At 33.6% G+C, this 25,298-nt stretch overlaps 1 protein-coding gene across 2 annotated transcripts in view; it reads right to left on the bottom strand.

Annotated features, from left to right (window-relative positions):
• Positions 1-25,298, bottom strand: part of ROBO2 (roundabout guidance receptor 2) — a 551,426-nt gene that overhangs the window by 105,449 nt on the left and 420,679 nt on the right. For both annotated transcript variants that reach the window (XM_055086130.1, XM_024120135.2), the window contains exons 5-6: positions 17,330-17,457; positions 12,808-12,819 (exon numbers count right to left, since the gene is read on the bottom strand). In XM_055086130.1, coding sequence (XP_054942105.1) covers positions 12,808-12,819; positions 17,330-17,457 — 140 coding nt within the window. The remainder of the gene's footprint in view (positions 1-12,807; positions 12,820-17,329; positions 17,458-25,298) is intronic.

The raw sequence follows: 25,298 nt of genomic DNA on the forward strand, positions 1-25,298 counted from the left end.
CAGACGTAGAGAATGGACTTGAGGACACAGGGAGGGGGAAGAGTAAGCTGAGACAAAGTGAGAGTAACATTGACATATATACACTACCAAATGTAAAATGGATAGCTGGTGGGAATCAGCTGCATGGTGGCACAGGGAGATCAGCTTAGTGCTTTGCGACCACCTAGAGGGGTGGGATAAGGAGGGTGGGAGGGAGACGCAAGAGGGTGGGGATATGGGGATATATGTATACATATAGCTGATTCACTTTGTTATACAGCAGCAACTAACACAACATTGTAAAGCAATTATACCCCCATAAAGATGTTTAAAAAAATTAAGGAAATTTTATCAAGAAACTAAATATAAGACCTAATAAAATAAAACGTCTTAGAAGAAGACACAGGAAAAAAAAAAAAAAAGATTAGAGGTCTGGTACTGTTCACCCAAAACTGTGTTTTTGAGAATTTAAATACAATGCACAGTAAATTAGATTTGATTTCTGCTAGGTTATGCTTTGATACTGCATTCAGCCCAAGCTGGCTTCAATCAAAGTCACGCTACAGCTCTGTTACGCTAATGCCCACTGCTGTGAGTGAATGGGTGATATGGAAATCTGATGGCTGAACACGAGTAGGAAGCATAGGCCTTGCATGAGGTGGGCTTGGAGATGTGGGATGGGGAACCCTAAAGGTTATCACATCATGTTCAGAGTTGTTTTTACAGGAAAATATGACTTTCTAGGGCAGACATGAACCTGGAGACAGTCATGAAGAAGTTGCATACATTAATATGTGATAGGGTGGTTATAGGCACACTCAGCAGTTCTTCCTTTGGGTACAATTTTGCACCTGAGTGAATAAGCGTCTTCTTCTGTAACAATAAAGATTATGAACTTTGTATCCGAAACTCAAGTATAAAATTTTTTGCTATTTAATATTTTTTGCTTGTTAAATTATAATATATTCTATAAGCATATTTGAAACACACATTCTTCCATCATTTGCCTGTTTTAAAGATTTGCAAGTTGAAAACTGCTTAATACAACAACAATAATTAAAATGAATTGAGTGCTTATTAAGTACCAGGAGGTGTGTTAAACCATCCACAGGCATTATCTCATTTAATAGTCAAGGAGCCCTATGTCTTAACTTCTATCATTATGATGTAAAGACCAGAAAATTGAATCTCATGAAGGCTTTTCAAGATTAAATCAACAGATAGGAAGAAGGACTTGACTTCTGATCCGTCTGATGTAGTTGGACCTCTTAAACACATATGGTGCACTTCAAACCATATGACTAACTGAGAATCTGTCATGTCTATTACCAAACTGAAGGGTAAGAGTTATATGCTATAATTTCCAATATGGTATAATGTTGTTAAAATCATAACATGTTTTTCCTAAATAATTGCTTTTATTGTTAAAGTACATAAAACCTATAATCTTGCTCTTTCTGTGCCACCTGTAAGTACAACCTTTCTTAAGTATACTTATTTCAAGTGATTCTTTATTCAAAAACCTACAGTGCTTTTTCTATTGCTTGCCATTGCAATGCTTGCAAATCATTCTCCTCTGTGTAGCATTTTGTCTTCCATCAGCTGGCCCAGGGTTTTACCATCCTGATGCTCACCTGTCCCCAAACTAGCTCCAGCATTTCAGCAGACCAGTCTACTTTCAATCACTAGCATGCGTATTGGCTTGTTCTAGTGGTTAATCCATCTTGATATCTATTATCCTTTGATCCACCTTGTCGACAACGATTAACCTGAACACACTCTAATCTTGTACTTTTCTTGTGTTCTTCCCACTTAAGGTATTTGCCCTTGCTTGTATTGTCTTGTTTCTCTATTTGTTCCCCCTGCCTGTGTGCCTTGATTCTTCTGTTCCATTGTAAACTCTTAGTGGTATGGTGTGCTGTCTACTATTTTGCAATGAAATGGTATCTTTATTTGGCCTGGAAAATCTCCAAACAGTGAACACTAAATAAAATTCTTGATTTAAAGCAAATACTCTCGCTTTTTCCCATCTCATCATACTAAAGAATATGATGCGTTCTTACCAGTGACAGTAACTCACTATTATAGTAATTTGGGTGGGGAGAAGTCAAAGAAAATATGTTTGAAAAATTTTCCTAACTGATTCTTATATGCCCCTCTGTAAAGAATGCCCAGTATACCAAATGAAAATCTATAACTTAAAGACTATAAATGAGTAGCCACCACCCCAGAGTGACAAAAACAGCATAAAAAATGTTTACCAATTCTAAAAGTTCCTGCAAAAAAAATTAGTTAATAGGCTTAGCCTCAGCAACAAGAAATAGCAAAAATTCATTTCATTAACGTGAAATGTAGAGCAGGAGTAAGAGATGAATGTTTACTCAGTAATCAGAACAGGCTGGCTTCTAACTGATAAATGATTGTTTCTTCAACTTATTTAATTCTATTTAATTTTCACTATTTAACACCACTTGATTTCAGAAGAATTTCTGTTAATAAAACTGAAAATGCATAATGTCATAAAAATATTTGATTTGAAACTTATTAACACATAATCCATTCCAGAGGAAGTAATGAATTTATAATGAAAAATATAACTTGGGGATATAGGATTTAAAATGATCATTTTTATAAACCCCATTTAATCACATTTTGTTCATTTGTCACTATTTTTCAAGAATATAAATGATAAAATTGCTAAATTACCTACCTTTCCAATTAATCATTTTCTTACTGAGTCCATGGAAATAACTCTTCTGGATGAGTGCTGTGATTTCTTTCTCAGCCAGTACCTTACTTCTAACTAATATTAAAAATTCTTATTCCATAACAAAAACCAATATCTATACCTTTTTTCAACAATAATCTAATAATCTATCTCTCGATATATATGTTATATATATATATATGCTTTCTTAATGTCAAAATGAAAAAGTAAAACTACTAAATAGTCTGCTGTTTTCATAAATATGGAAAGTATAGTTGTCAAAAAAATAAAATGACTGAAATGAATCAAAATCTTTAGATTCTTCATCTATTTAGATTTCATATTCTACTCTCCACCTATGAGAGCCCTCGCATGTACAAACTGCATTCAATCCTTGTATGAGTAAAGACGTGTTCCAATTTTGCAGCTATACTCTTTATATTTTTAAACCACTGTTGTGGAATTTATTGATTGTGGGAAGACTAATTTTTGAAGGTTCATATAATATTGAAAACTAAAAGTTACTCATGGTTGTTCAAAATCTGATGACTAAAGTAGGCCATGAAGCTAGTCAAATGTGTTATATAGTATAACTATAAAATAATGTAAGTGGCCTAAATTGACATTTATAATAAATGGGAAAGCAATTCCAAAGTGGGTCAAAGGTACTGAGTTTTGGTGATAATGTGACATACACACAAAAAAGTATGTGTATGTTTTGTGATAGTGATTAAAACCATGTTGTTTAATGTACAGTCACAGATAATATGCTTCTCCTTGAAAATGAGCAATGTAAATATAAAAAATGAAAAGATTCTACCATTATCCAGAATAAATAGAATGCCTTTGAAAAGGATAAACTCATTTGGTTCAAAATACCCTGCACATTTAGATCTCACTGCATGCATATAAAAACAGTGTTATAATAAATAGCTCCACCACATAGCCAATTTTTTTTTAATTTTTGAATTTTATTTTATTTATTTTTTATACAGCAGGTTCTTATTAGTTATCTATTTTATACATATTAGTGTATACATGTCAATCCCAATCTCCCAATTCATCACATAGCCATATCTGACCTTAATTTTTTTAAGGCAACATATTACTGGAAAAAATAATAAATAAATAAATAAAGTTTATTATTATTATTTAATAATAATAAATTATTAAATAAATATAAAATAATAATTTATTATTATAAATTTGTACTAGAAATGAATTCAGATGTTTTTTGGCACTTTAACTCATAATAGTGTTTAATTATTTTAAGCAAACATTTACTGGTTTTATATGTTGTCAGGGTCTGAGGTTACTAAAATCTCTGTTCTCTGGAACTTACCGCCTACCAGAGGAAACTCACATGCAAACAATCAAGCATGACACAACATGATGAACATGGTAATTGCTGTAATACAGGATGTCCCACCATTACGAGAGTAACTTGACTCAGTCTGTCTCCAACAGTTGGGGAAAGCATTGAAAGAGAAAAAGAGAGAGCGAGAGAGAGATTTGTTCTTTTGAGATTAAGTAGGTAAGAAAGGAAGGGTGTGAGGTTGTTCCTCACGGAGGGAAAAATACATGCATTATGTTAGAGACAGAAGTTTTCCAGACTGCACCAATGCACCATTACCATCACCTGGCTTCACTGACACCTTTAGAAAAGCAGGTAAGTCTGTTTGTTAAACTGAAGGATTACATCAGTGGAACCATGTATTTTTCTGTGTAAATGGTCTTTACTGGCTTTAGCAAGGCCAACTTAATCCTCTAATGGTACTAAATATTTCTATATTGTAATAAATGAAATAGCTAACTCATAAAGTCACTAAGTTGGATATGTTTACAGATCATTTTAGATTTTATTATATTTCAGATTTGCACTTAAATTATAGGCAAGTACAGAAAATCATGTAACTATAGGAAATCATTCTGAAATCTAACATGCAAATTTCATAAAATTTGAATGCTACAAGTTACAAATTAAGAAAAAAATTAAATTTAAACAAATTCTGAATTGTAAATCACATTTTCCCATATTATACTGTCCTTCACCAATCTAGCTTTGCTTCTCTACTTTGCTTTCCGAACTAAAATACTGAGTAGAAAATAAAATAATAAAATTTTGTTTTCTTTAAGGGACTGTTAATTTTCAAGGAAAATACTATTAATTTAAAAACTAATGAATCATTAAATGAGGCAATATTTTCATTATTTTTGAAAAAGATCTCATTTTCACCAGCAGAAGAAAAGTAGTTCAAGTAGTGGTGAAAAAAATCCTCTCCAGATACTCACTGGGAAAGCTGGAGTTCTCAGTATTGTGGGTAGAAGAGGTTGTAAGTGTGGAGGTGAGGAGGGGAATCTATAGCTTAAAAATGGCTCTTCATGTAAATGGTGAGACAAGACATCCATTTTCCCTCACTTAACCTGTCAACTTGCCAGAACTGTCATGTCAGCACTCTAGCTAAACCACAAAGTTGATCACATCCCATTATCTCATTTTTTTAGAAAAAGACTGCATGAAGATGCCAATCAGAAAAAAAAAGGGGGGAAACTTGCAAGCAAGGAACAAATGTACTGAAGCTGAAGGGCTGCTTAGTTAACGGAATTTTAATATGCAACTGCAATGTTTCTTAATAACATTAATTACACGCTTAGTAAGGCACCATCCTAACTCATTAGTGCCTTCTTTTTTGTTGTATTTTATCTCCTACTAGCAGAATGGGGACTCTATGATTGGCCCGTTACCATTAATGTTGCTTAATCTTTTTATAGCACTGTTTAAAACTGTTTGCATAAACATTTTCTAGGCAAGTATTACCTATGTATGCATATGTGTATATCAATTAACTGCACCAACATTTGGCGTGCCCCTCCCACATGTAAATGTTATGCTAGACCTAGAGGCAGCAGAAAGATAAATACAACAATGTATTTACTGACAAAGAGCTAATAGTTTCGTAGGGGAGATGAAAATAATAGCCTCAGTGAATCTGGGAAGCCATGTTTGCCATAAGAGATTTAAAAAAGCTTTGAGATGTATTTTAACTCAAAATTTAATTTAATTTGGTAGTTTATATATTTTAATGAATCTAATTATGTACTATTCCCTTGAGTGACATTTAATATGTTTAAATAAGTAGTGCAGTGATTCAAATGTCATGCATATAATATTTAGGTGTAATGCACATCATGATATATATACAGTATACACATATGTAAATAGATATGATGATATCTTTCTGTCAACAAATTATTATAACTTATAAAAGTGAAAATTTTTACTTTCTAAGAAGGTGTGACTAAAATATTGATGCTATTTCTTTCTGGCAATAGCCAGTGAAATCTCTCAATACTAATCTCATAATACTGTTTCTAGCCAGAATATTTACATTATTGTGACATTTGATATTTATAGTACTTTTAACTACTAAGTTAACAAATTTAGTGTTTATTTCATTTTCATTTGGAGAGACCCCAAAATTAATAAGTAATGGAGTAAAGGCTTATTGCTCCACCTTCCTCTATTGAACATAACAAAATAAATGAATAATATGGAAAAACTACCATTGCCTCAAACCACAAATTGTGAAGTACCCCTGCCAAACAAGGTCAAATCTGGAGGAAAATGAGGATGCAAGGTGAGCAACAGTTAGCCCCATCCACAATCCTCTATCAATGACAATTTCACAAAAATTTTCTGTCAATACTCTGAGAGCCCATTCCATGATCCTTTGATGGAAAGAAAGGAGATCTAGAGTCAAGAAGGAGACTTGGGAAATATGAGACATGACTTTGCAGATAACCAACTAAAATTAAGAAGTCTGGAGAGAAGGTATTGAAGGAAAGAAAAAGCCAAGCCTACTATGGATGGCAAAAATTTAAGGGGGCCCCCATGACCTTCCCTTCATGGAGTTACTCCCATGGTTATGTTATGTTATGTGACAAAAGGGATTCTGCAGATGTAATTAAGGTAACTAATCAGTTGACCTTAAGATAGGTCTTAGGGACCTTAAGATTAGTTTAGGGGTCTAACCCAATCACATAAGACCTTTCAATCAGGGAATTTTCTCTAGCTGATAGCAGACTGGGAAGTGAGAGAGATACAAAGCAAAGCACCTGAAGGATTCAAGGGATCACTGCTGACTTTGAAGGCTGTGGCAGCCATGTGCAAAGGTTAGCAAGTGAACTGTGAGCAACTTCTGGCTGGCAGCCAACAAGGAAATGGGGACTTCAATCCTACAACCACAAAGAACTCAATATTGCCAACAACCTGCATGAATTCTGAAGTAGATTCTTCTGGAGAGTCTCCAGAGAAGCGCTCAGCCTGATCAGCATCTTGATTTAGCCTGTGAGATGCTAAAAAGAGGACCAAGTTGAGTCTGGTTGGACTTTTGATCTACAGAACTGCGGCCTAAAAATCGGGTGCTGTTTAAGTCGTTCAATTTGCGGTAACTTGTTATGCAGCAGTAGAAAACTAGAATACCTAAAAACCATCTTCATTACAAAGCAGGGAGTATGAAGGAAGATGAAGAGTGTTTCCTATGGAATACAGAGAGCTTGTAACATAAAGTGGTTTGCTGTGTATTACTAGAATCACTAGCTTACCAAGGAGAAAATAACATGTTTTTTGAAAACATTATATTCCAGATAAGAGTCCCAGTAGAGGTTACTGAATGACCCTGATACTTTTCACTTTCTCTTCTCCAAACATGTAAACCCTAGTTTTCAGCAGTTAACTAGATGATTAATAACCAGATAGGGACTAAAACAGGATCTACGTAAAATAAAATAACGCAAACTGTATATTAACTAATTACTTACTAATGAATGACAGAAAAGAACATAATCAATTAATCAAAGGGAGATAAAGCATTTATATCGTCCAAAAATAACCCAAGGGACACAGAAATACTTTAGAATAAATAGTTGTCCATAGTCTAAATAGAATTATGTACAACAGGGCTTCTCTTTGAAAAAGAAACAAACAAAAAAAATCTCAAAAAGGGGTAAAGGCATTAAAACACAAGTGAAGAAGAATACTTTGTTCAAGCTTATCAAGGAAATGAACAAAAAGTTAACGTAAATTAAAGAAATATATTTTAGAAATAAGGAAAAATGATAACTGCAATTGAAAAAGTTAGGAAGGTGATAAATAGGCATTAAGAAATAATACAATGTGAAAGAATGATGACTTCAAAATTATTATAGAGAAGTTAACAAATATGGAACTGAGACAAAGGAAAGCCAATATAACTGATGTATTTGAGAAAAAGAAGTGAAACAGCAGAAGTATTCAGAGATAAAACAGAAGAAATCATTTTGAAATAGAGTAAATTAAAGGATGAATCTACAGATTCTAGGGGTTGTGCTGTGCTAGGAACATTAGACCCAGGGTGATCAGGCCCAAGGTATAACCCAGCAAAGTTATGGAAGAAGGGAATACATTGGTATTCATATTTGTATTCATAAAAGGGTATCCCAGCTGAGGATAAAAATATTCTGTAAGTCTTGTACTTCCCTACAGTACCATTCAATACAAAAACAATAAAACATTTTCACCAAAGTCTGAGAAAAGAAAGTATGACTCAAAAGTTTTATACCTACCCTTCAAATTAGAGGCATTGAACAGACATTGTCAAACACACAAGGTGCTTCCAAAAGAATTAAGTCAGTGACTAAAACCAGCCAAGCATGGGAAGTAACCACTACTTGTTTTTCACTTAAAAAATTAGTATTAGCTAAAGATATTTTAAATGTTTCACATTATGGGAACTCAGTTAGAATATACAAGACAAAATACAATGTATTTTTTAACCTACAATTTAATCAAAACATATGGAGCAATGAAAAACGTGATGCTTAATAAAAATTAAATGGGACATTGCATAAAGTAGCTAATTAGCGCCAGGTGTAGGAAACATCAAGAGTTCCTAGGAGAGAGATGATCACCTCAGGTCATGGGGTAACACCTTGCCCAAAGAAGAAAGGCTGAAGAGAATAAAAGTACAGATTTCCTTCCAAGACATACTCAGGATGCCTTTTGCACAAAAGTGGATCTCGACATGAAAGGATTCGTATATAATATCCACATAGTTTCTGATTTTTAAAAAACTGTAATATTTCCAATATTAAGTTGAATTATATCCAGCACATTAAATTTTCCAAATTTCAAGGTGGGGTGGAGGGTAGGGGTGTTGAAAATACCAGCTGCATTATTTTTAAAGCATTATCTGATTTCTATTTTTTCCTGAATGAATTATTTCAGTCACTCACTTTTTTTTTTTTTTTTTGCGGTACGCTGGCCTCTCACTGTTGTGGCCTCTCCCGTTGCGGAGCACAGGCTCCGGACGCGCAGGCTCAGCGGCCATGGCTCACGGGCCCAGCCGCAGAGTGGGATCTTCCTGAACCGGGGCACGAACCCATGTCCCCTGCATCGGCAGGCGGATTCTCAACCACTGTGCCACCAGGGAAGCCCCAGTCACTCACTTTTTATTGGATCTTTTGGTGGCCTCAATAAAATGCTTCAGAGCATGTTATAAAAAAAATCCACTTCAACTCAAAAGAGAACTTTCTAAAATGAAGATATGTTAATTTTTGTGTTTAAACAGTTAAAAGACTGAAAAAATATGTCCCTATAGCTTTCTGTTTAGAATAGTGGCTGCTTCTTTAAAATAATAATAATAATAAAAGATGGGAATTTTGCCAAAAACGTATATATTTCTCAATACTTATACACTCTTGTGTGGCCAATTATATTCTATAAAAAGAAACATACTTTTGATATACTAAATTAGGAAATAATTGGAAGTTTCCATAAAGTTGTGTATTGTCAATTTGTTTTTGATATTTTAAATGAGTTTCACCTGATATACTCAGTTTTTAGTTTCCATACTGGAGGCAATCACCATCTAGCATATGGTATACACGACACAAAATGGAGCAGGCCTCAGCTTCACAAGCAAGGCAGCTGGTAGATTTGACAGTCCTTTTCCAAATTACTCATTATGTTTTGAGTTGCTGCTAGGAAAAAATGTGTTGCCCATCTCCAAAATAGATGTTCTTTTTTATTTTTAAGCTTGGGAAAGACTTCCAATAGAAAATAAGACAGATGGGTATAGGAAGCAAGATATTTATCTCTATTTAGACCCTTTTCTTCTGTCAGTTCCCTCATCAAAAGAGTTTTCCAAACAAACAAATGAATATTTCAGCATTCAGACCTAACTCTGTCCTAGGATGCACTTTTGCTCTCATATAAAGAATGCCTTTGGAACAGTAAAAAGTCAAAACCACAAGAAGGGTTGGTGGATTTTTAACGATCAAAGCGGCATTTGTCTAGATTTTGTGGTAAAGAGCAACTAGGGAAGTTAGATTCCAGGACTCTTTCTGAGGTGTTGATGACATTGCAGATGAGGAAGTGAAATCTGGAGACGTCTTTGCTCCATTGGCAAGTATGTGATTTTTTGCTTTCAGTAGGACTTCCCACATTGATGATCCTCAAAATCAAGAGTTTTCTTACACTCTCAAAAGTACAGGCAAGAAGGTGTTTATTCCAACTGTAAATTGCATAGAGTTTCCAATTCTTTGACTCAAATGCAGCTTATAAGAGTCATCCAGTTTGGAGGTTTAAAATGATTTCTAAATTGGCTTTCCACACAGACAATCAAGTTTCAATCTGGTATGTAATGTAGTGATTGGTTTCTGAATCTGTAAGTATTCCAGAATATGCATATATTTCTAATTTTCTTTTAAAAGCTTCAGACAGGAACTACCCCCTTGAACTTTCTCTAAATTTTACATAGTTGGTACATAGTTCTTCACATAATTTATACTAGAATCAAAAGATGGATTTTCTCCCCCTTCTGTGGTTTCTACTCTGTAGAATACTGATTATGTTATTGCTAAGAGCTTCAAAGTTAAAAAACTTTTAGTCTAGTAACAAATATTAATGTAGTTTTCTATTATTTGAATATTTAATTCATGATTTTACTTAATTTGTAGCTTCTCACCTTACAATAAAAGTTGGCATATCTATACTTCCTGAATTAAAATTGATGTAAAAAGTTGATGCAAAGAAAAAGCAGGCTAATTTCCTCATTATCAGTCTCTTCTTTGGTGATCCAATAAGAGCATATCAAACATTCAGTTTCCCAGATTAATAGTAGTTGTCAAGTTTAAAGTATAGTTCTTCATATTTCTGAGCACTGTCATAAGCCATTTAAGAAAGATTTATGAAATGACAGACTTTCCCAGAATAAAGTACAATGTGTCAAGAAGCTATTCTTTAGTTCCAGTCCAATGGGAATTTAAGAAATCATTTCAAAAAAGAATACAAAACAGAAATAACTTTTGAAATGCCTTGTAGGCGACAAATAAATATCAGTACTCTGTGTATATCACATTTTCTAAACAAGGTATTTTTTTATTCATGAGTTTTAATATCTTGGAAATTATTAACATATTGCTCTATATTCCGGGAGCTTGTGAAATAATATAAATCAAGAGGTCATGGTTTTTTGGCATAAGGCTTCTATATATAAAGATCTATAATTTAAATGTGATTTTTCCTGTTAATTTACGAAGTTATTATCTTATTCTTTCCCATTTACTTCTTAATTTTAAATGTCATACCATAGGTATGTAAAGTTATTATTACTATGAATTCTTACAAATGCAAAAAAATTAAAAACTATAGTATGTTCTTTAATTTTCTAACAGCATCAATTGTAAAAAGCATGATCAATTTAATAATTGTGTTTTAAGAAAAAATGCCTGCAGTTTATGTTCAAATTAATCATAAGCCATAAGCATACTTCAAAAATATTGAAATGTGAAATAATGTATGTCTCAGAAACTAGGAATGTGTTAACGAATGTTGGCATACAAAACTTTTTCACATATATGATCAATTTTGAACTCAACTCATTCCTATAGCAGTTTTTATACGTCAGGGCTTTTCTCTCCATTTTATAGAGGAAGTGATTGGGGATTAGGGATGTTGAATAACTGACAAAGGAAGTACTGCTCAGAAATGGCAGAGCAGAAATTCAGATTGGGAAGCCAAAGTTCTATTTATTGTATTTGCTATCCATAAAAGAGTACATTACATAACAATAATGTTTGTGAATGTTTGAACCAACGGGGGAAAAATGTTATGAGTCTGGATGGCTATACATCAAATGTCAACAATGTCAAGCCAGTATAATAAGAAAGCTTTTGAAGTTAGGTGGACCATTTATAAAGCTGTGTCAAATTGAATAACTTATTAAAGTATCTCTTGGTATATTAAAGAAGCAATGTACTAAATTAATTTATTCATTCACCCACCCATCCATTTATGCATATATCTATTTATTTACTTATAACACAATTATCAAGATTTCTTTTATTCAAACACATTTCTTGGTAGGTTAAGCAAAACTTTAAAAGACATGCAGAAAGTTTATCGATACATTTGAAAATATTTTATTTTTGTTTACAAATAATTACCACTTAAATTACTGCAAGCACAAGCTGTTAACTTCAGTTTTGCAAAGCCAAATGAAGAAAAAGATATATTCAAACAACTTTTCATGCCAAACAACACGGCTCATCCCTCCCTTTTCCTCTTAGTGTAAGCATCAACTTACAGTAACTTGAAGCATTCTAGTAAATTTTAAGTAGGCATGCAGATAATAAGTATGCAGCAGTAAAAAATGCCCTTACAGAGCGGAGACTCTAAGCAACTTAAAAGAAAAGTGCATAAAATAGTAGAACTTCTTAATTTAGTTCATAATCTTTTATATTAATGAATATCAAACATAACTAATAATTGAATATTTTATACACACAAGAAAAAGGAAGTATTGTATTTTTCTCAAGAAAAGTTAGAAGTTTATAATATTCATCATTCATATATTCTTTTACAAGAAAATTGTTACCTATTAATTGCTAAGTAACAAAAAGCCACTACAAAATGGTTTAGTAAAGTGATGAAAAAGTTAAGAGCAACTTTTACAGCAGTCCCTCAAGTAATATTTTAACAGGGGTGAACAAATGTATTTCATTCAGTCATATCCTACTATGCATGAGCTATGAAGCATTGTACAAAGCCATGCGAAATGGATAGAAGGATGGCTACTTACCAACAGGGCGAGCTGTAGACATTACAATGGTGTGGTGAGAACATAAAAAAGAAATTTAAAAAAAAGAAAGAAAAGAAAATTATCAGAATGCATGATGTGTAATGTTACATTTAAGTATGGACAGTAGGGTGACTTCTAGTCTCATTATTCAAGTATGAACAGGATGTCCTAGCTTGATAAAAACTGAACATAATTATAAATAGAACTCTAAGAAAACAATTACTTTGCACACCGAGATTAACTCTAAGCAATTTGAGAGATACTTTACATAAGGTCTTATTGTCATCATCATTTACTATAGTTATTATTTCAAAGATCTTTTTAGAGTTGAACAGCCTTGTGTTACCCCAAAGTTAAGAACCTGATGAATATAACTATTCAAGTCACAGACTAGCAAATGTCATGTCAATAAAAGAAGGCCTTGCTGTCTGATTTAAATAGCAATTGGATTTTAAGCATGGTTAGTCAGAACCATTACAAGGACTACAGAAAAGCCCCTGACGCTGCATTTCAGCCAGTAATAAGTTAAGATCACATCACTTTTCATCCGTGGACAGGGTAGATGAAAATATAACAAATAGGTTGGAACATCCTTAGAGATTTCAACTGAGTAGCTCTCTAACTACTGTTAAGCTCTTTTCTTTTTTTGGCAGAGGGCAGGAGACAATGACTGACAAACAGATTCTTGTTCATACTGAGAATGGCTTTCAAACTGCTGCTTCAACAAATTATTATTATTTTTTATTATTCTATAACTTTCAATCACTAAAATCAGTTGTCATAGACTGCCCCCTTTTTTAATGCACAGAAACTGTAAGAGACACACATGGGCTTAATAATACTTTCTTTAAAAAGAATAATGCCAAATCAATTTAGATAGTAAACCACTTTATATAAAAGCAATGGACAAATATAAAACATATGGTCCCATTTTCAAATGAAGAAGAAATAGATTTAGTAGTGTTTGAACTTTTATTAAATCTTACATTTCAAAATATAAATTTATTCAGCAAACAAGTCTTTCATCAATACCCCAGTGGGTAAAGCTCCACTGTGAACACAATGTAACTCTCGAACTTATGAGTATTTTTGTCTTGATGACTTGTTGGCATGGTGAGATAGATATAGCCATTGAAACCACATTTATAGACCTTCATTCACTCAACAAATACACCACAATTCTAGTTCTGTGCAATCTTTGAAACTATATTGGAGTTTCTTCTCTATGAGATTCATGGTCTTAGACTATTATTCACAATTAAAGGGGGGGTAATACAACTCAAAGGAGACTAAAGCAATTATAGCAGCTGAATGAAAATTCTGGCTTAGTGAAACTCTAGTGTGTCCTACAGTCTATAGTGGGTTTACTATAGCAAGAGGGAGAAAGTAAGTTGAACTACGCACAATAATTTCTTTCTTTTTTGGGGGGGGGCACAAAAATAACAACTAAGAACAAAACAACAGACTAACGTAATGAAGTTGTGCCTTATTCTAACTGATGAGATTTCTCTTGATTTTGCCAATGTCTAGTAGTAAAAGTACTTTGTGTTTCACTTTTGAATTTGCATTTTTCAGGTGCCACCTCGAGCTGAATCTGAAACATAATGTTTCCTTTAGAAACAAAAAGGCATTTTGAGTCTATGATTGTAAAGAGAGAAAAAGAAAAAAACATGGTGAGAAATCATGTTTTAAAGAAATAAAATATATTTCTTAGTCTAGGAAAATTCCAAAAAAATTAAAGCTTTATTGCTCTAGAACCAAGATAGTTTTCCCAATGAAGCCTTGATTTATGCAAAGCCAGTTTAAGCAACTGAAAAATGGGAAAAAATATGTTTACGAATATGCAGTTTGTGTTCACTCATTTTGGAGCCACTTTTAAAAAGTTCTTTTAGATCATGAAATAGTTGATTAGAATTTAAATGCTAGGAGGCTTATTATTGTCTAGCAATATTTCTTTCTAATTTTATGTTTGTCAAGTCAGCAAAGGGAGCTACTTGCTGTTAAGTTTAATTTTATAGTCTATTTTCACCATATTTCTGAAGTGGAAAACAATTGAGTAAGTCTGTTTCAGATTGTGATTATAAAACTTCTTTTTCTTTTCCCAAATTGGCTAAAGTGAATATCATGATAAAATTTTAGCAGAAACATCACAATAAAACTTGTCGTTGTAACATAGCAACATTTCATCCTGAAAAAAACCCAGCAGGTGGATGTTTTCAAAATCAGCAAATTAAACTAAACTGTGTCCCTGCATTAAATGGATGAAAATGGATGTGGCCTCTTGGGTCAGTTGACCCTATTCTAATAAAACAATCCAGAGAAGGGCTGAACATTTCATTTATGTGCATAGAAAAATGAGTGTAAAAAAATAAGCCGTAATTTTTTTTTTCCGTTAACCTCTTAGTATGAGAAATCCCAACCGTTTTTCCTAATGGTAAAAAGTATTTTTAAACAATTTTTACTCCACATTCTATTATATTATGGAGATTTTAATTCTTTAACCCTGTTTTTGAGGTTTCAGTCTTAGATGAAATGCATACTACACAGATTAAACACTCTAATCCATTTACAGGACACAGATTAGGGGAGAGACCATTAAGGTTTGCTGATTAAAAAAAAAAATCCTATTGAAAACAAACAACTCTTTCTATTAGTTTTGTAAATTAGCTTCAAAGATCCATCCAGGAGGAGCATGCTTTGTTAAATGAAATGGTAAACCTGAAACTTTCAACAAATTATGAAAACAATTAGCTGGGAAAGATCTTAAAGCAAACAGACCACTTCAAATCTCATTCATCCAAGCATTCAAGTATAAAAGGAACCCTGCTGCTTCTACAAACAAACAGCTCCTCACATTTTCTCACCATTTGTTTAGTCAGCAAATATTTTTTGGACGGGAACGTTTCTTGGTTAGTTGTTTATTTTCTTTTTCTACTTACTTTAGAAAAAACAAACAAACAAACTTTGGGCGAATTATGGTCAAGTGAATTGCATTTGAGAAGGACTGACTAGATAAAAGCAAACAAATATACATAAGTATATAATCACCTACCAGAAAATGTAGGTAAACTATACTAAAGTGGCTTACAAATCAGATTTTGATCATATATTATCAGTATATATATTCAATTGGTGTATCATCATAGCTTTTTGTGATCTGTTAACTAATGAGGAATGAAAATCTTTTTAAGCAACTAGCTTGCTAATTTTGTCTAAGTTTATTTTATATCTAAGTCCACACTAGAATATCTGGATGGGGGAAAAATGGATTAAGTGGAATAGGAATGAAGTGATTGAGAAGTCTGGAACTCACCAGTTTTTTTTCTAGGTATCCAGAGTAAATGTCTCTTAATATTTACCTGGAGGAAGGTTTTTTTTCTAATGATATGATGCCCAAATCATACATCTGGCAAACATCATTTTTCTTACCAGCTAGAGGACCAATCTGAGAATCCCTGACACACTTCTTGCCAATCCAAATTCCTCCAAGCCTTTCTCCTAATCTTATGAAAACTTCTTCGAGCAAAGCTGCACAAGGCTAAGAGGTCTGACTAAACAGGGTGAGATGCAAGTGAGACATGGATATAAACATGCAGCCAACTTCCTTATCACGAGGGATGGGAGGAGGAGGAGGCATTAGTTAAGGTACTGGAAGAAAGGCTGAAAGACAGAGCAATGGATGTTCTTGCCTATCTCTGAAGTTCTGTGAGTGTAAACAATGCCATGGGTAATATCTACCTGGTGAGAGTAAGTGTAGCTGTGTACTTGGTACTACTTGGTACCTTGGGCTATATAATTTACTCATATGGATCAACATGCACCACCAGGAAGAGAGTTAATTCATTCTAGCTCACTGTAGGGTTAAGTAATGCTTTCTTTCACTTATAAGCAATTGCAGGGAGTCTATAAACGAAAATTATTCCATGACTGAGATGGTGCATGATACCCAGAAAGTGAAAGTTATTACAGGAGCGGCACTGACTATTTCAATTTTTTAAGGCGCATGAACTTCACAAATCACTCTCTAAATCAGATTTTCTCAACATGGGAGCTCCTTTGTGTCCATTTTTCACCTTTGGAAGCAGTGTTAGCTGTTTCAGATTGCTTTTTGAATGCTGAAATAAAAAAGAATTTCAAAAAAGGTCTACTAGGATAAAGTGACAATCTAGTAAACAGAAAACCAAGTATCTTTGAAACTAGTGACATTTAAAAGCGGTAAATAGTTCAGAACAATGGAACCATAAAAGATTCGTGTAAATCTTTCCTATTTTTAAGATTTACTTTTAAACTACATTAGCTATTATTTATTAAATACAAATTAATCACTTCAAATGATCATCCCTTCAAACCCAAATTTGAAAGCAATTTTATGTCAACTAAAAATAGAGAGGACACAAAATCTAGGCATTTTAATGTAATAATAAAAGAGCATAAGCTATTATTTTGATTGTGAGTTCACTTACCAATTTAACCAAATATTAGTCTGCTGGTTCAATTGTATTTCACATCTTAAGTCTCTTACCTCGGACTGTGAGGGTAGCAGAAGCTTCCACTTTTCCAACCCGATTCTCAGCAATACACATATATGTGCCTTCATCTGTACTCATGGCCTTTTTAATTCTCAGTGTGTAATCATCTTTGATGTCATACCTGTGTAGAATATGAATTGGTTTTATTAAATAACATTGATTATATTTAGATAACACTAAGTATTCACCTTCATTTTTCTCTTTTATACTGTATTTTACCTAAAATAACACACACACACACACACACACACACACACACACAACGTTCGGCCATAAAGTGCAACTGCTTAGATTAAAGGTACTGCTAATAAGATCATTAATTTTGTATCTTATCTCTAGCTGCTTGATTATCAATTACCGATAATTTAGATATGTATACAACTCTGGCTGCATCAAAACTATCAAAGGCATTATTAACACTTTGACTTTTTTTGGTAGCTCTTAGATAGTAAGAAAACAATGTATATTTCAGTTTCTCGGTGAGTTATATTTTGTAAGTTACACTGCATTCAAATATATGATTCATTTTTTAGGTACCTTGAATATAATAGAGCTGAAATATATTAAAGGAGAAAATTCTCTTATTTGTTGGCAAATTGACAAAAGAGACATTGGCTAAAAGAATTAAGAAGGGGTAATCCTTTTTTAAATTAGCCATATTAACTTTTAAAACATCAACATGCCTTGGAGTGATTTCTGGAAATGCACGTCCTCGGCTCTTTCACAAACATTTATCGTCACACTTCTATTTTTTAACAAGTACACTAACATACTAGTTCAGAAAAAAATTCTCAAATTTTAACATGAATTTTTTAAGAGCTTGCATAAGAATATGCTCTTATTAGATTCTAAGAAATTATACAAATTGATGAAGAAGTTATCTTTACATTGTTTTCATATCTGATTTTTCTTCTTGATTTTCACTGATGGTCTTTGTTATTTCACACACACATTTTTGCAATAGCTTCTTGTTGATCACACTGACTGTCCTCCCATACATACCACACAGTTAAAGCTATATTTCCAAAATATTACTTTAATTGGTTCTGTCTGCTTGCAACTAGCTGTGACTTCCTCTTGCTTTCAGGACCAAAAAAACCTTTTTAGGCTTGCACTGAAGATTATTATAATCAGATTTCTTCTACTTCTAGCTAGTTATAAAAGAATAACACAGCTTAACATTATTACAAGCTGAGACATGGACCTAATAAAAGTTCTGTTTTACAGAACTCTGCAAGACAGAAATCAAGTGTCTATGAACCAAGCATGCCAACTAAACTTAACTATCCTTGCTCCTCCATCCTCCAGTTACGGTGGTTACTTTTCTGTCTGCATGTTTTGGGTTAAACTTCTGCTGATTTACAATGTCCTAAGTCATGAGGGAAGCCTTATCTTCCACTACTCTTGTTCGAAGCCATCCATTACCACACTAGAAAACTATGATTCTTCTCTCCTCAGAACAAAACAAAACAAAACAAACAAGCAAACAAAAAAGCAAAACCGACCCCCCAAAGCAAACAAAAAAACTTATTGCTACACCAATCATTCTGTACTTGCTCACATTTTGATTTGTCTATTTTGATAAAGGCACAGATCCTGTCTGCTTCACTCACTGCTATATCCAAAACCCCAACACAGAGCTTTTAACATCCAGTAGCATAACCAAGTGGTTAAGAGCACAGACTCTGGACTTTGAGATTTTTAAATAATCTCTCCAACTTCTTGTTCACTCTCTTCTAACAACGTGGCCCTTTTTCCCCTTGCTCAGCATAACAACCTAATTACCACTGTGTCTTTGTACTTCTCTTGTAACTTCAGGGGATGCTCTTCCCCTACAGTTTTCATTGCTGATCATTCTTGACTTTCAAGATAACCCAAATATTCCCTCAAAGATGTCTTCTTGCCCAAACAATGTAAAGTAGCCCTTTACCCACCAGTTACATTTTAAAATTACTTTTACTTGTTTTTATTCTTTGTTTTCATATTTTTTGTTAGTTTTAGTACTTTTTATCTTCTTCACAGCACACACCTCTATCAAATTTTTGTTTGCTTGTTTATTGTCTTCCTAGTTTCCAAGAGCATGTATGCTCCATGAGAACAACGGATTCTCTCTTGTTCCAAACTATATACTCTGAACCCTACAAAACATCACCTGAGATCTTGGATGTGCTCAATGAATGCTTACGGAATGAGTGATGAACCATCCAACAAATTCTTAAAATTCTTCTATAGTTCTTTCATAGCATGGTTATTAGTAAAACAATTTTATGCAGAACTGAAAGATAAACTAATATGAAATATAGAACTCTTTTATATCAAGAAACAAAGTAGTGTTATTAGCTTTATATATCAGCAGTTAGTTCTGAAATGTAGGTTAAATCAAACAAAATACTGTAAATGTTAAGACTCAGAATATTTAATACATAAATGCTACTATGGAGATAGAGCTAAAATAAAGAAGTCAGCAAATCCTAACTAGCAATCTAGACTTTTGATTTACATATTATCACTGGAAATTTCCCTCTGTAAGTTAGTAACATGAAAAAAACCCTCTCTCTCTGCACAAAAATTAATGAAATAATTCTAGAAGAATATCCAAAACAATGTGAAGACTACAGGAGAACAAAGTAAAGCTTTGTGCTTTGTTCAATGCTTTTGAGAATATCAATTCATTATTTTGGCAACTAGCGTGGTTTCTAATCACATGTGTTATTAAAAAAAATAATGACAAAAAATGCATTTGCATAGTGTTCTTCAATATACTTTTTAATGTATTCTCATAACAATTCTGGTAGGTAAGGAGTAAAGTTATTATGTCTCCTATTTTAAAAATTAGAAATTTTAGGCATATAAACTTCAACCTGAAACTATATAGTTTATTTTTACACTTTTATAAAATATGGCATAGCGGAATATTATGTTCAATTTTACCCCCTACTTATCAAGAAAGGAATTAGAGACATAAAAATTGAAAAGGTGACATACATGAACTTGAACTCTTCACGTGTTAAAAACAATACCTTCAAAAAATATAATTTAAGTCTAGTAAACTATGAAGAATATGAATCAGTGAACATGGAAATACTCAGAAAATCCCCAAATATCAATATTAAAGGAGAATACTTGAAGCCTAAATAAAAGACCTTTAGGAAAAGAGGGGGGAAAAGGCCATTTAATTATGCAATTATAAGAAAATACATGGAAATTGGTTATTCCAGGAAACCAACAGATTATAAATTCTGAGACATAGGGAAAAAATGAAAAAATATTGAGTCTAGTCTAATGTTCTAATTTTAAGATTAGAAAAATAATACTTTGCTATTCAGAGTCTGGGAATTCATTGCTAGCAAAAGTTTAGACCATATTAAAAACTAGCTCTCCTGGCACATTCTTCATCGATTATATTACAGAGGTTACAACTTTCTACCAAAGAAAGCATAAAGTTTCAATTTTTAAAAATCGTGATGTATGAATCTATAAAGGGAAATTAAAGTAAGCAGGGAATATACTACCAAAATGGCAACTACTCCCGCAAATTTTTCCTTAATGGGTTCAATGAATAAATGGTCAACATGCCAATTAAGCTTTTAGTGGCAGAGTTGTTATTAGAATTCAGGCCTTGTGGTCTGACTACAGAAATTTACACTGGATACTATGAAATCATAATTGCAGTTTGCTCATTTGTGGACTGAAGTCTGCATGAGAGCAAGTGGGGTGTGTGTGTCCGTGTGTGTGTTGTGTTTTGGCTCACTAATGTCTTAAAATTATTGGAATAACTGATATTTAAAATTATGACACTTTCACATAGAAATTTGGATTTTCAAATCAAGGTCTGTCTTCCTCCAAAGTACATACTTTTTCTCCTTCATCACACTGCCTACATGGGTCTAATAGAACTGTACAACTGGAGACACTGCGGTCCCTTCCAACATGACTGAACCACTGTGCCAGTCTCTAGCCTGAACCCTGACAGTACCCACAACCCAAGAGACTGAAGTATGTCATGGTACCTTTGTCGATTTTCACAATAAGATACAACTCAGATCAGAGAAATGATAAACCTATAATTGTGATCAAATTAGCTCTTACCTGCAAAAACTTAAGATATTTGAGGGTTGGTTTTAAAGAAATTATGTCTAAATAACTTCAAAACCCAGAAAGAATCAGATATTTGGCTCATTGCTAGTTTCACATTTAGGCAAGCTGAGGCAAAATATGACAAAGTTCCCTTCCCAAGGCCACACACATTGAGACAATTATAGTCAGGAGAAAAATTGTCATGAGTATCTACTACCAGTCTCTGCTTTCTCTACAGGTCATGATGTCTCTGAGACAATAACTTGCTTCCTAAAAGTACATATTGCACAAGAAATTAGATGTCAAATATTTCCACAGGTCCAATAATTGTGGCCTTATTTCTTGTATTTCTTTTTGGATAAATTCGTACATGCTTAACAGTCATCTCATTGATGCTTTACACTACTAGATTGGATAATTGGGGAAACATTTCATTCATTTTTCCCTAGAAAGCAAATACTGACTAAGTAATATAAATAATTATAAATAATAGTTCCTTATATTTAAAGAGATCTTTACAGTTTACAACTGAGATTCATATAAATTTCACAACAATAAATGACTTAGAGAACTTAGAGAAAATGCCTATTTCCAAACACCATTTTATAGAAGAAGATTCTGAGATTGTTGTCTCGAGTTATAACGAGACTGAAATCGATGTCCTGCGCATCGGTGTCCATTTATTTTTCTAACACAGAGCAACACACCTTTTCCATTTGATAGGTGTGTTTATTGCTCTGTGTGCATGTGCTTTGAGCAGGTGTGTATTTCTGCATCAGACTCTATGTTCAGAGTCTCAAAAACTCCAGAAACTAACTTCTATCAATATTTTTCTCAGTATTACTCTAAAACCAACTGTAATTCTAGGAGGGTCATAAATGCGTTTCCTAATATGTATATATATATATATATATATATATATATACACACTTTAAAATTATTGTTTTATTAAACAATCTAATGTACCTAAAATTTTCCCTGATTTGCTCTTAGCCTTCTTTACATAGTGGAGAATAAATTTTTAGTAACTAGAGCACACTTTGGTATAAAACAACTAGCTTTCCAACATGGTATGATATTATATGTGATCAACATGTAGGAGGTATTGTCTGACTTTAATTAAAAATAAGAAAAAAAAAACAGATGAAAAAACATTACTGGTGAGGAAATCCTAACAGAAATTGGGTGATTTTGATTGTGAAATCTGCCAGTCTCAGACTTGTATAAATGCAGTCATTGTTGCCAGGTTTGATTAATGACAGTTGTACAATCATGTGCTGACAGTCCCCACTATAAAGATACTTTTTTTTTTTTTTTTTCTGATATGAAACACTGCTGAAAAATGCAACCCAATCAGATTTGGCCCCCGGACAACATGTGCTATCATCACTGTACCGTGAATTGAGATTGATTGGTAACCAGCTGTGACAAAGTGGGAAAAGAAGCTCTGGTTTTTGTGTTGTTTTTTTCCCAAAGGGAAAAAAAAAAAAAAGAGAGAGAAAAAGGGAACTAAATTGTGTGAAACCGTTACCATCTGTTCAGCTAAATAATAAACAAAACAAAATACATTTCTTTTAATACTTAAAACAACAGTTTGTATGCAAGGTTCTGTTTGTATGTGATCTTAAATAATCTTAAAAGTGTGTCAAAAGAGAAAATATTACTGATATTTTAAGAAATAGAATATTATATGCTAAAATCACTTCCAAATTTAAATGAGATAATCTATTTTATTTCTTCCTGCTAAAGAAACCTCTCACAACTAGTGGGAAGAGTTCCTATAAATCTAAATTTACTTTGAAAATACCAAACAAGATTTTTGAAAACTGGCAAAGTTTTATAACATCACCACATTTTATACATTTCTCGTACTTTGCAATCCCCAATGTACCTTAAGCTTCTAGGGTAGGAACGTCCCATGATTTTCTGGCTTTTATGAATATAACTAAGATAACTTAGGGACCACCCCCTCCAAATCTCCCAAATTATAGAATTTGAGGGAGAAAAGACGAAAGAAAATACACTACATTTTCTATTACAGACTGGAATTTTACCATGTTCAGTTTAAGTCCCTGTATCTCATTGCCTTGTCTGACTTGTGTGAGGTCTCTACACTAATAAAACTTCCTGAAAGACCGTTCTCATCTCAAAAGCACCTTTGTTTTTCATGGAAGGAAATTTATTTTCTCAGCGTTTTTAGTATTGAAATCACCTACTACTTCTTATTATAGGATGTCTGGCTCCAATTCTAGAATGAGTGTTTTGAATTAGCACTTAAAATTTTATTATATATCTGCTTTATTAATCATTAAGTTGGCCAATCGTAAAAACTATGAATTGAACCAGGAAATATTTAATATCTACACAAGTAAATGTTTCTTTCCTTTTAGGGAGACTTGAAAAGTTTGTTTTCAGTTTTCAAAATACTTGCACTCAATCAAAATAGCTGAAGATCACCTTACACCTTTTAGATTCTTTCCGAAAATTAAGGAATGTCTGCAACAATAGGCATTCCGTAGTTCCAAATTCAGTGAAAATTCAACTATGAAGCTTTTACATGAAAATGTTACAAAGTCTATTGCTTTAGGCCTGCCTTTTTTTTTTTTTTTTTTTGCGCTACGGGGGCCTCTCACTGTTGTGGCCTCTCCCGTTGCGGAGCACAGGCTCCAGACGCGCAGGCTCAGCGGCCATGGCTCACGGGCCTAGCCGCTCTGCGGCATGTGGGATCTTCCCGGACTGGGGCACCAACCCGTGTCCCCTGCATCGGCAGGCGGATTCTCAACCACTGTGCCACCAGGGAAGCCCCAGAAGAATCTTTAAGATTAAAAAAATCACTTATTAATCTCATGGAATCATTCACTGATAATTAGAGACACACCGATCAACTAATCAATACCACTGTAGGGATTACAATGAACATGGAGATGCAGCCAATTGGAACTCAGTGATGTTTTTCTATTGCACAAAAAGAGTGCATTTTAGCAACTCACAAGGGTGCCTCAAGGCACCCTTCTATAAAACATCTTCCACAACTTGAAACTGTTATTAAAACTAATGTAAGCACTTCTTGGTAGCCTAAATCCCAGGTGATATTTTCTCAATCTATAACACTTAAGGTGTATTCTAAAGTGGAGCTTTTAAATCACAATTGAGAGCTGGGACCCTGAAATGAACACAATAGGCCATTATTTTATTGGCAAAGGGATATCAAGTAAAGTTTTCTATACTTTATAGCTTACGTGGGTCACATCCTTCTTTTTATCTACAATTATAACACAGGCTAATGTTTACAGTTTGGATGAAGCAACCTTTATCTATTTTTTCAGGGTTCCGGTCGTAAGCAAGACTAGGCAGGGCACTTAAGAGCAGTATGAAGAACAGATATCATTTAAAAATGAAAATTAACATAACATTCATTGGGAACAAAAATCTTGGGAGATTAGACTTATAGGGAAATAGTAAGAGAAAAGTGGTCCCCAAAGAGAACTTGCTGTTCTATTCTGGAAGCTTATACGGAAAGCCAAAATGAAACTTGAAATATGATGGCATTCTTGACTCTGTCTTAATTAACCAAACAATATTTTATCCTTTTTTGGCTTTCCTTAAATGCTATCCTCCTTATCTTCATCCCAATCACAGGTGGCTCTACCCTTGTAAGCTTGACCTATCAATGGAAAACCCCTCTTCTAGTCTCTCTTTAGCAGAGCTGAGAGAGCAAGGAGTTTTCCAACTAAAAAGCTAAGAGAGGGCTTCCCTGGTGGCGCAGTGGTTGAGAGTCCGCCTGCCGATGCAGGGGACATGGGTTCGTGCCCCGGTCTGGGAAGATCCCACATGCCGCGGAGCGGCTGGGCCCGTGAGCCATGGCCGCTGAGCCTGCGCGTCCGG

The sequence above is a fragment of the Physeter macrocephalus genome, chromosome 1, assembly GCF_002837175.3.
Source record: "Physeter macrocephalus isolate SW-GA chromosome 1, ASM283717v5, whole genome shotgun sequence".
NCBI classification, from domain to species: domain Eukaryota; kingdom Metazoa; phylum Chordata; class Mammalia; order Artiodactyla; family Physeteridae; genus Physeter; species Physeter macrocephalus.